The sequence below is a fragment of the Ahaetulla prasina genome, chromosome 2 (assembly GCF_028640845.1).
Source record: "Ahaetulla prasina isolate Xishuangbanna chromosome 2, ASM2864084v1, whole genome shotgun sequence".
NCBI classification, from domain to species: Eukaryota; Metazoa; Chordata; class Lepidosauria; order Squamata; family Colubridae; genus Ahaetulla; species Ahaetulla prasina.
The window spans coordinates 143,921,308-143,934,236 of record NC_080540.1 but is presented as its reverse complement, the minus strand read 5'-3'; the positions used below and the strand labels follow the sequence as shown (position 1 = coordinate 143,934,236).

Sequence of the window (12,929 nt, the reverse complement as noted above, 5' to 3'; positions counted from 1 at the left end):
AATAATACTATTTTACATCGCTTTCTGGGCAACCAGTCAACTTTTTGCACCATTACTTTAATTTTATTATGTTTTACAAGCTCATTAAATGAAAGAACATTAAAAAAACCAACCAAGTTGATAGTGATCACATAACACACTGACAAATGTCCTCCTCTCAGCTTCAATACATGACATCAATAACTGAATCCTACTGTGATCTAATTGGCTCATTGCCAAAACAAGATGACACCTGATTGGCTCTCTAAACACTCATGCTCATTGGCTAAATCAGATGAAGGAAAGCTACCTGATATCAACCTAAGCAAGTTGTGCTTCCTTTTTCTGGTTATCTGGCTATAAATTTTCATAGAATACAGATAATCGAATAAACTTTGCTGCATTATATTCTTGATTAAATTATCTTTCCATTGATATATAATTTCTCCAAAAACAGTGGTGTTATTAGCCATAAAACCTCAAAAATACACTTTTCCCAAAAGGCTTTCATAATTTTGGCCACTACTGTATCTATTTATCAAATTTATTGGCTGTTCACTGTATTATTATTATTTATTATTATTATTTATTAAATTTTTATACCGCCCTTCTCCCAAAGGACTTAGGGCGGTGTACAGCCAAAAGATAAAAAACACAAAAATATACAATTAAAACAACAATTTAAAACCGAGCATATTAGAAAAAATGGCCAACATTTAAAAATTTACAATTTACAATTATGAACCCTAAAATAATAAAACCCCAGTTAAAAATATAAAAATATTAAGCCAGTCCCGCTTGAATAAATAAGTGCGTTTTCAGCTCACGGCGAAACTACAGGGTAACTCTGGGCAGCTAATATGCTCATGTGACTGTGCTTTCTTTTCTCCATTCCCTTTTCCTTTAAATGCTCAACACGATGTACAATAATTGGAAGGAGGAAAGGAGGGAATCAAGGAAGTGATCTTTAGATAATCTCGTCTGTGCCTGACCCCTTTTTTCCCCCATTGTGTGCCTGTTTACTCTCTTATAATCAGTTTTTCTCCAATCTCTCTGCTCTTCAAAGAGGGGAAAAAGGAAAAAATGTGTAACAGGGATGCTGTGAAGGTTATAAATGATGGTGATGATTGTAAAGTTATTTTTCAGCACCATTGTAACTTTGAATAATTGATGAACAGGGCAATTGGTAAGTGAGGTCTACCTGTAGTAGGTTGGGTTCATTTAAGTTGGAAGAGGTAGTCCTGCGACTTCCAAGTTCCAAGCTATGTTAAGCCTAATTATCCTTTCAGAGCAGTTTGTGATAATTCGAAACTTTGTCACTTGTGTTCCACCCTATCTTTTTCAGTTTGAATAGAGGCTGTCTCATTGATCTGACAAGTAATTTAATCTACCTAGAGAGCAAATGTAACCTTGGCTCTCTTTTTTAGCTGATTTTGTTGCGCAAAGGCTATGGAACTATCAAAACAAATAATATTTTTAGAGCCCACTTTTGTATTAATCTCTCATTCCATACTCAAGATCTTAATGATTTTTTTTTCAGTAAACATCAGAAAAACTGCTATCCTGAAATTGCACTTCCTCTTTTTGAAAACCTTACAATTGTCCAACAGCCCGTAAACTTAACTACCTTAGCTGTGAAGTTTACAGAAAAAGTTATTCATTTCATCCATTATGCCAGGTAAGAAAATCTCCATGAACATTGACCTTACTTCGGTAAAATAATAATGGGTTGGCATTATATAAATTACCCTGCAGTCTAACTTTATACATCTGTCCTTCTCTCTCATGAAGCTCCAAGGAAAAGATTGGAATTTTTCCCTTCCGTTGCAAAATCCTCACTGAACAATCCTAAATTGGAATTTCCATTGCTAAATGAAGCAGTCATTAGGCAAAACTTTACATGACTTCTCCATTTAGCGATGGCAGTTCCAGTAGTCCCAGTCCACCTGCTGCTGGGCTAGGATCCAGGTGCTGGGCAGGGTGCAGTGTTCAGATGTTTGTAGCAAATGCAGCAAGAGCAGAGCCACATCGGTCAAAGGGAGTTTGCTGGGCCCAGCTAGGAAGGAGATAATTGAATAGGATGGGGTTGTTGAGAGCAAGGAGAGATGAGATGGTGGCTCTCTGGATGACTGTTCACGATGGATGTAGAAGAGGCAGAAGTGGAGGGACGAGGGCTTCCCAGAGACCCATGCTCTGCATCTTGAATTGGAAAGGGATAATAATCAAAATGTGCCAAATAAATACCTTCCAAGCACACTGAGAAGGGGGAAATGGTGGAAGAAAGTCAGTTTTACTGTGGTTCCTGATCCCATAGTCTTGCTAGCTGCATTTTAAAGCAAGCAAAAACAATCCAGAATTTTTAAATAATTACTGTAAATAAGTAATGATCAAGATCGCTCCAATTCAACCAAAACAAAATGAACTGACTGGGATGGAAATCTTGTGCATTTATATTTAAAGACTATTGATAAATAAGGATGATAAAAGCAACTTTTACAGAACTAAAAATAATTGATTTGAAATCATGTCCTAAAAACGGACTTTATAAATAAAGTTGTTTTTATATAAATAATTATAAACAGAATAACATGCCAGAATATGTTATACTATTACAATTCAATCAGTACCAACAATCTATATTTATGAAGGACCGAAAAATCCAGGACTTCTAAGAAATGCTTGGAGCCTTACAGTCTTTATGAATGGATGTCTTCAGAACTGCAACATGTTTGTTCAATCTTACTAAATCATGTGATTCTTACTATAATATTTTGGATCCATTGCATAGCTGATTAACTTGAGAATCTTGGTTACATAGAGATTCTAAGTGATTTTGTTAGTATAGTATAGCCTTTGTTGTCATTATACATCATATATACAACAAAATTGGTTTTAGCCTCACTGGTGCATTCCATAACAAAAAATACAAACAACATGAATAGTATAAAGAATAATCCCTATGCAAGTAATTAGGGGGGGGGGAGAAAAAGAAAAACTTTTTACACAACTTTTTAAAAATAGGCTGCACACACTATTTTTGGATTCGGGGAGGGGAAAAGCTAGCCTTGTCCAGGATGCCCCCCCCCCCACCTGTCAGCCTGGGTCCTCCCTCGTATGTCTTGTAGAGGTAGTTGGCCACATCCTCTGAGATGCGCTTGATGGTAGAGATCTTATCCAGGGCAGCCTGAGGGCGGGGGGGGGGGGGGCAGAGGGCCAGAATATCAGCACCCCCAGCTGCTCCGACTCTAGTTCCAGAGAGAGGAATATGGCCATATTTCACATCAGTGGGATTGTATTAATGGCATTGATAATTCCTACATACTAAAAAAAAAATACTGATGTACTTTGGCACTAAGCTTGCCTTGTTAATATGCAGAATTCAAGTTTCAGTCTTATCAGAGGTGGTAACAGAAAGTTGGTGCAGAAGTCTATTTTATTTTAACTTCAGTAGAACTGATGTTCTAGTTGTTTCTTTAGTACAGAACTTTGATCTGATTCCAAAAAATGTGCTTCAGAGTATATGGAAATGCAAATCAGCGTACATCTGCAACTTTAAAGCCGCTACATATTTCCTCAGGATACTATCAGGAGTTGCATACAGATACTATATTTATGCTGAAGTCCTGCTTGGTTATATGCAAACATCTGCATAGCACAGTAAAAAAAAAATCGGTCAACAGGACTCTGCTAGAATTGGATTATGTATCCAAGACATTTTCACATAACAACTTCTAAAACCTGGAAAGCTGCCAATGAACCTTTGAAAGTTTCTGGCTGATTTTACCATTATTATTATAGTTTTGTATTTCGGCACAATTTGTACTCATAGAAGATCAAGGCACTGCACACTTAACTGGGGTTAATGAAAAATATTTCCTTTTTAATGAATCTCATGAGTTTAATTGGGTATTAGGACTGGATCGAACTGGATCGAACTGGTTAATCTCTTATGCAAGCAGCTGAAACTAATCCAGGAGAAAATTCATTTGGGTGGACAAGTTGATACCTTAAAAACAACTTTATACACATTTATTTTCATTTTTCTTGATCCTTTTTGTTCTTATCTTTTAGTTTAGTAGATTGTTGTAAAGATACGTTTAATGAAGATTGTTCTGTGCCATCTTGGAAATGTTGATGCAAACTTGTATTTGTTTATTTTTAAGGTCCATGAGAATATTTTATGCTAAATTAGGCAAAAACACTCACGCATACAGGCTGTATTTCTTGTCCCCTCCTTTTTCTTTTGGAAAGCCCTGAAGAAAGAACAAGACTTCTCTGAGAAAATAAATCTAGCAATAACCAAGAAAATAGCACATGTTATCTGGCTATGTAAAAATGAACTAGTCTCTATAATATCATCCTTTATTTGATCTTCCTAGCAACACACCTTTCTCTTTACTGAGCATCTACTGTATTGGAATGCTGAAATCATTTTAAATAGTATTCTTTGTACGATTCACTATCCCAGTGCTAGTGGTCCCTACCGACTACTAGTGGGCGTTCCAGCTTTCATGGGGCGGTAGGGGTTTTGTCCAATTCTGAAGCACTTTCCTTTGTTTAATTTAATTGACTTTTTAAAAAAAATTCATAGCATTATTTAAAAACATTTTCATTAGGTTTTCACAAAATTCCCTGTGACAATTTAAATTTATGAAAATATACTATTTGTATTGCCCGCGCATAAGTTTAGTTCACGTTACGTAAGTGAAACTAAATGGCGCTATAGTGCGACCGCAAACAAAAGAGCCTTGTCCCAGAATAGCTCATCCATCTCCCCCCACACCACCCAGCTGTAACAGACAAACAGAGCTGTAGCCAGCACCCCCCCCCCCCGCCAAACCCAATCCACGATGTGCGAGAGGCATGCACAGACGATGATACACAGTGCATTACTGTGGAACCAGTGGGCGGTTAGAAAATTTTACTACTAACAGAGATACAAAAGTGGGCGGTAGGTATAAAATGGTTGACTATCCCTGCACTCTCCTCTTTATTAAATGTTTACTTATTTAATGAGGAGAATAGGGCATAGTGCTTGGTTACTTGAAGGACTGCTGATCTCTAATATTTGCCCAGCCAATTTGCTGTGATAGGGTTAGCGTGCTTTGAGTTCCTTTGATTAAACAATGTCATTTATCAGGGCCCTGGAAGCTTTTCTCTCAAGCCTTTAGTGAGCATGAACAATTCAGACTGGTTTGGGCAGACCGGTAGCGATGATTGCAGGTGGGCCTGCCTACCTGCCCTGGCGTAATGCCGTCCTATTTAGCCACGTTTTTGAGGCTGGGCGTATGCACAGAAGGCCGGGTGCATGCACGAAAGGCCAGGCGCATGTGCGGAAGGCAAGCAAAGCGAGTGTGTGCGTGGACAGTGAACCGATGGTAAGAATATGTGAAACCCACTGCTGCATGCAGTCACCATTACAGTCAATATGCATTGTCCTGTCTGACCTGAAGGTGGTTTTTTTTCTTTTTTTCACCTCTTACAGAGCAGAGATTGAAGAGGAAGGATTTGCATGAGAGTAAGCTATTTGCTCTTCTACACTTTGAAAGCAGTGTGATTATGCCAGTGGCAGGAAAGGGTCAGGCAAAAAAAAAAATTGCCTACAGAAATCACTTGCTTTTTTTCTCATCTTTCTTCATAGAACAGGGAGATTGGAAAGAAAGGGATCTCAAGAGAGTGGACAACCTAGCCTGTCCACAGCTCCTAGTCCTGGGCTGCTGATACAGTTGCATTCTGTTCAATGTGTACAAAACAGCAAGCAGACCCTTGAACATTCCAAAGGACAGGGAAGTGGTTAGAAGGCAAACAAAAGATGAAGTGTGAAACTGTGTTGTCTTGTCTCTTTCTAACTGGGAAGTACAATTACAGTCACATGATTTCTCATTTTACTTAGCAGCAGAGTTGCTGATCCAAATTAAGGTTATTAAGCAATTTACCTCTGAGCAGATCTTTATCTAGGTTTGCACAACTGCTTCATAAACTGCTCCTGTGTTTCTGCATGCATGTCAGTGCACAGTCACTTTCCTTCATGTTTTTCTTAGTGAGACAATATGTGGAGGCAGCTGAGCTCAGATAATGTGGCAGCCATGCAGGATGGAAAACAATATATAGCTGCTTTAATGGTTCTAGGAAAGGTGTTTTGTGTGCATTCTTGCATGTTGTGAAGGAGCTCTTTTAAAGGATTTGCCCAGCCCTAGGCAGAAGTGCTTTTCTTGAGGGCTCTCCATGAAGATCTAAAATTCCTCATAAAAGCTGCTCTCTTTTGATATTACATTGCTTTTTTAGAAATGGAAAGTAGCCATCCAAGTCCTTTGTCATCATAAGACTGGAATTAAGAAAACGGTACCAGCTAAATCTTTCTATTCCATGTCTTTATATGCATAGCCATTTTTTCAGGGAGAATGACGAAATAGATAGCAATACAAGAGGAGAGATCGGAATCCAAGGTTTATTCCTCAATGGTAGTCTTTGACATAGCAGTCATGAGTTTAACAGTGACATTCTTGCACTGTTGAGCTTCCAGTACAGTAAATATTAGTGCAATTAGCAATTCTCCACTGTACTTTTAATTGGAAAGATTGGTTAGTCCGCATATAAAGAATAAATGGATAAATTTGACATCAGAAATTCCAGTATCTAAAACCAATGAAAATATTTTGAGTATCTCAGGAGATATTGTTACACCGGTTTTAAAGTAGACATTCTTGATCAAAGGACTCACAAAAATAGATTTTGTTATAAAATACTCGATATAGGATTCGTTAAGAAATTAAATTGTGTTGCTCATGAATCATCTCTCTTTGTATGTAAACACACACACACAGACACACACACACACATTTAGTCTTTTTTTCTGCACAATACTTGAGGCAGATGGGGAACCTTTTTGTCTACAAACATTTATGCACTATAATAAATCTAACATTTAAGATACCTCAACATTCTTCGCTGGTGTGTCAGAAAGGATTTCTTTTATCTTCCATTCTTGCCAGATCCTCCTCTTTCCTGGAAAATACATGAAAGTTGACGTAATAGTTGTAATTTTAATGCAAGTGATTTATTATATTATTGAAAGAAATTGCTTTGTGTATCAAGTCAGCTGTGAATTAGAGCAGGATAGAAAATGACGTCATTTGCTAAATAATAGCAGGGAGAAGTAAACCGTTCCATGTGGAAATCTAGGGAGAAGCAATTTCCTGAGAGAGAAATATAATCTGAAATGAGGGAGTTTAGATCTGGATTTGTACATCTTGTCAATCCATTCTTTGTTTTGATTGATTGAATATGAGCTATCGTCATTTTCGACTCTGAGTAGTAACTGCATAGATTTCCTCCACGGTGATGTGTCCATAACCTGGGTCTTCTAATGGTGCACCCATCAGTACTGAAACTGTGGAGTCCATCTACCTTGCTATTGGTCATCCTTTTCTTCACTTTCCTTCCACCTTTTCTAGCATTGGACCTCTCTTTTCAGAGACGTTTTCCAATTCTTTGTTTATCCTGAGTTTATTGATTAATCAATTAATGGAATTGCACAAGAAGTGAACAAATGTCTAGCAGTTCTGAGTTTTAGTGGGCATTAAGGATTCAGAGAGATGTGAGCAAAGGGGAGTTTGACACAGTGTGTGAGAAAAGTAGCTCACAAAATTGCACCTGGACAAAAATCAAGAATCTTCCTCAATTAACCCTGAGGAAAAAAACTGGTGCACTTAGATTTTATTCAGGATTTGTAGCTCAGAAATTGCTAAGTTTCAAGAACAGTAATAACAACTGTGACATTTAAGATCAAACTGTAAACTTACCTATCATCCTATAAGTAAATAGTACAGTTAGTTCTCGATGTACAGCAGTTCATTTAGTGACCATTCAAAGACACAACGGCCTTGAAATGGTGACTTACGACCATTTTTCACTTATGAGCATTACAGCCACCCCATGGTCATGTGATCAAAATTCAGGTGCTTGACAACTGGTTCACATTTATAACACTTGCATTGTAACCTTTTGCAAACTTCTGACAAGCAAAGTCAGTGGGGAAATCAGATTCACTTAATAACTGTTACTAATTTAACAACTGCAGTGATTCATTTAACAACTAGCAAGAAAGATTGTAATATGGGGCAAAATTCTCTTAACTTTCTCAATTAGCAACAAAAAATTGGGCTCAATTGTGGTCGTAAGTCAAGAAGTGAGCAAGTTTCACTTTGAAAACAAGCAAGCCTTGTAATAAAATACTTTATTTCTCTTAATCCTTTGTCAGCTCATGTATTCTGATGAGTAATTCTAAATTGCTAGTGTCTGTGGAAAATGACTAAGTCTTGAGGTTAATTTTTGATTGCAGCTCCCCAGAGTTGGTTGAAAGATCAGTCGTTATATAAATGGAAGGAAGGAAGAGACATTGCTCTTAATTGCAGCAGGCAGTGACTGTGATCTGTGCTCAAAGTAAATAGATTGTATTAATAACCCCCCTTAATCTGTGTTGTTTTTGATGAAAAATAAGGTATGTAAATGTGAGTGCTCTAAAGTGTCTCAAGAACTGCAGCGTTTTTAATGTAGCTGAGTTTTTGAATTGGTGCAGATATTTAAAGAATATTATAAACTCTGCTTGGAATAGAATTTTATTCCGTAATTATTCCCTCAAAAGATTTCTCAGCTTTGTTCCTAGCCCACTTATGCTTCCCATACTTCATATCCTTTCCCAAATTTAACCATGCTAAGACTTCCTTTTCTTCTGCTCTAAGAAGAAAAGGAAGGAAAGAAGGATTTATACTTTTGTAGCTCTTACAGGGCTTGGAGGTTAAGGAAGTTGTTCCAAAAAGGTCAAGAAAATCTTGTTCAGTTTTCTTTCTTTCTTTCTTTCTTTCTTTCTTTCTTTCTTTCTTTCTTTCTTTCTTTCTTTCTTTCTTTCTTTCTTCTTCTTCTTCTTCTTCTTCTTCTTCTTCTTCTTCTTCTTCTTCTTCTTCTTCTTCTTCTTCTTCTTCTTCTTCTTCTCTCTCTCTCTCTCTCTCTCTCTCTCTTTCCTCTTTTCCAGCCAATGTCTTAATCTAAAATATCTGTCTGTCTTACAGAATGATGTCGACTGGTGAGCAATTGATAATGTTAACATTTCAGTGCAAGTTAATTAAATTTCCTGACCTGGCAATTAAATATAAACCTTTACAAGGTAAACATTTTTTCTAATACATTTTAGTAACCCAAAACTTTGTAAGTGAGCATTAAGAATGGACCACATTGTTCAACTATTTCTCCTAGTAGCAAAACCCAGGAATGATAAATATAGAGCAATGTTCAAAACTTTTTGATGCAACCTTCTTACTCAATTTTTGACCACAAAGTTATAACATTATAAGACCTTGGGGGATTTCTGCAAGATGAAGTAATAGTACTACAACTGTATGATAGACCTCTTGCAGGGAAGAATAAAATTTCTTGTAAATTCCTGCTTCTTCCATCTGCTCTGTTTGGGAGCTGCTAACATCAGGCACCATTTTGCTGATGCAACCGCTAGATAAGGCCCATTGACCTCTATTTTAAAATATGTATGTATGTATTTAATAAAAATGGAAAGTTTTAAACAGATTAGATAATCAAAGCCTACAAGATACCTGTTCTATGAGCTGTCGTGTAATTTCAGCCATTTTTACATCTGCAGCATTGTGCAAAACTGCCTTGATGCTCACTGCCAGAAAAACTTCCTGATCTATATGTTTTATGTAGAAAGGACATAGTACTGCCTAGATCACGGGTGTCAAACTCGCGGCGTCATGGCGTCACGTGATGTATCGTGACTTTTTCTCCTTTGCTAAACTGGGGGTGGGAGTGGCCAGCATGTGATGCATCCAGCCTGTGGGCCACAGGTTTGACACCCGTGGTCTAGATGAAAGGGGATAAAAAACAGAGCAAGAGACTGTGACTTGTGTTTACTGGTTTTTTAAAATGTGTTTGCTTTAATTGTATACTGTAGAAGGGCTGCCATTAGGAAGTCTTTTAAACTTTTTCCTAGAGTTCAACTCTGGTGATATATAAATCAATGAGATGAATTTTAGAAGTTATATGTGATGTGGGATCAGGGGTGAAATGCTTCCAGTTCAGACCAGATCACCTGATCCGGTAGCAATGGTGGCGGGTGGTTCGGAGAGCCGGTAGCAAAAATCCCTGTGTCCCCCCACCCACCCGCCCATGCCCAGCTGAGCCGTGTGATTATTAGAGGTTGTTTTTTTACTTTTAAAAGCATTTTTTCTTCAATCGAAAAAATGCTTTTAAAAGTAAAAAAAAAAGCCTCTGATGATCACGTGGCTCAGCTGGGATCGTCAGAACTTTTTAAAAGCATTTTTTCTACAACCTCTTCGCCCAAAGAGGTTGTAGAAAAAAATGCTTTTAAAAGGCTCCTCTGGCGATCCCAGCTGAGTTGCCTGATCATCAGAGGCTTTTAAAAGCATTTTTTTACAACCTCTTCGGCCAAAGAGCTTGTAGAAAAAATGCTTTTAAAAGTAAAAAAAAAAGTTGGCAATGCCCACCCAGTCACATTACCCCCCCACCAAGCCACGCCCACAGAACCGGTAGTAACAAATTTTACATTTCATCCCTGAGGGATTATAGAAATGCCAGTATTTATTTATAAAATGTATAATCTGCCCATCGTACCTCAAGGTAACTCAAGGTATGGTTCAAGAATAAAAAAAGGAGGAAGGGAATCAGTGGTGAAATCCAATTTTTTTTACTACCAGTTCTGTGGGTGTGGCTTGGTGGGTGTGGCAGGGGAAGGATACTGCAAAATCCCAATTCCATCCCCACTCCTGGGGGAAGGATATTGCAAAATCTCCATTCCCACCCCACTCTGGGGCCAGCCAGAGGTGGTATTTGTCGATTCTCCGAACTACTCAAAATTTCCGCTACTGGTTCTCCGAACTGTTCAAAATTCCCGCTACCGGTTCTCTGTCGGAACCTACTGGATTTCACCCCTGAAGGGAATGGAAAAAATAGGATGGTAATTACTTGGTAGAAAGAGAAGGAAGTCATAATTGTATATTTTTTTATTTTATTTTTTAAGCTTTCCTTTGATTCTTTATATTTTTATTCTATTTAAAATTCTAATAAAAAATAAAAAGAAATGAAAGTGGGGTGAAAGCTCTCTGAATCAAAATATGGATCAATCTTTTTAGTTAACAAGATGGGGAAGAAAAGTGACATTGTACAACTCTTGCTTCAGCCCCTGCAAAAGAGACCAAAGAGGAATGGTGCTGAGAGAAACATTCCTGTGTGTTGTTTTAGGGAAATGAAAAGTTCAAGCGATGACAAATTTCAGTGCAAGAGGGGGAAATTATTCCTGTCAGGTTTTTTTTTTTTAAATCAGTTGCTCAACTGGGTGCAACTTATGTTGCAAAGTGGTTCTCAAAGCTGTGGGATAACAACAGAGGACAGAAAGTACAAACGAAAAAATCCTAGAAAATGCTAAAACAGAATCTGTTTTTCCACTCATCCCAGGAAAAAGTAGCAGCAGTTCCAGCCTTTGGTTTCCTAGTATTCGTTAGAAACATCCTTTGATCCAACTTTTATAGCCAAGATAGATTTCTGTAACAGCCAATTGGGAAATTATCAAGTATGGAAGGAAAAGGAAAAGTATTAAATACAGAGAGAATAAAGGCATTAACTGTATTTAATTTTAATTAAAAAGAATATTAAACCAGTTTTGTTTTTGCCTATCTCTGCTCAATTTCAAGCGATGTTTCCTCATTACATAAAAGGAAAATGTAGTTTTGATTCCCAAAATTTTGCACGTATCTGGTTTAATGTATCTTCTAATGGAATGGAATAGAATAGAATAGAATAGAATAGAATAGAATTTTTTATTGGCCAAGTATGATTGGACACACAAGGAATTTGTCTTGGTGCATATGCTCTCAGTATACATAAAAGAAAAGATACGTTCATCAAGGTACAACATTTACAACACAAATGATGGTCAATATATCAATATAAATCATAAGGATTGCCAGCAATAAAGTTACAGTCATACAGTCATAAGTGGAAAGAGATTGGTGATGGGAACGATGAGAAGATTAATAGTAGTGCAGATTTAGTAAATAGTCTGACAGTGTTGAGGGAATTATTTGTTTAGCAGAGTGATGGCCTTCGGGAAAAAACTATTCTTGTGTTTAGTTGTTCTGCTGTGCAGTGCTCTATAGCGTCGTTTTGAGGATAGGAGTTGAAACAGTTTATGTCCTGGATGTGAGGGATCTGTAAATATTTTCACGGCCCTCTTCTTGATTCGTGCAGTATACAGGTCCTCAATGGAAGGCAGGTTGGTAGCAATTATTTTTTCTGCAGTTCTAATTATCCTCTGAAGTCTGTGTCTTTCTTGTTGGGTTGCAGAACCAAACCAGACAGTTATAGAGGTGCAAATGACAGACTCAATAATTCCTCTGTAGTGTCGTGTCCCACTCCTCCACTGACGACCGGGTCAGGGAAATCCGAATCAGGCGTGCCTCTGCAGCTGTGCCAAAGTCCTAGCAAAGTTCTCAAGGCAGGCAGGAGACCAGAAAGTGACTTCAGCAAGATATGTTAGACTTTGCCTGACTCAGAGAACGCCAGAAAGCAGATCCTTTATATAGGCCATGGGGTGTGGCTCCATGACTCAGTACTTATCCAGGCCTGCCCCTCCCTTCCTTCTGTCGCCGCCGCCTATCAATTCTTCTGAAGCGAGGGTCACTCCAGTCTGCAGCTGTTGGCAATTGACCTTCCTCAGGCTCACATGCTGTGGGGGAGGGGGAGGGGTCTAGTTGCTCCGTTTGCCTGGGCATGGAGCCAGAGCTGGGGGCTGGAGGTACTTCTTCCTCCTCAGCCTGTCTGGGCATGGAGCCAGGGCTGGGGCCGGGAGGCATACTAGGACATTCCTCAGTGTTCGGAAGCAGATAAGAAGGCCCCGGCTGCGGTGAAAGCGGGCGAGACAC

At 38.3% G+C, this 12,929-nt stretch overlaps 1 protein-coding gene across 17 annotated transcripts in view; it reads left to right on the top strand.

Moving 5' to 3' along the window:
- Positions 1-12,929, top strand: part of ARSG (arylsulfatase G) — a 157,195-nt gene that overhangs the window by 64,896 nt on the left and 79,370 nt on the right. For all 17 annotated transcript variants that reach the window (XM_058170409.1, XM_058170399.1, XM_058170402.1 and 14 more), the window contains exon 6: positions 1,520-1,657. In XM_058170409.1, the coding sequence (XP_058026392.1) occupies positions 1,520-1,657 (138 nt within the window). The remainder of the gene's footprint in view (positions 1-1,519; positions 1,658-12,929) is intronic.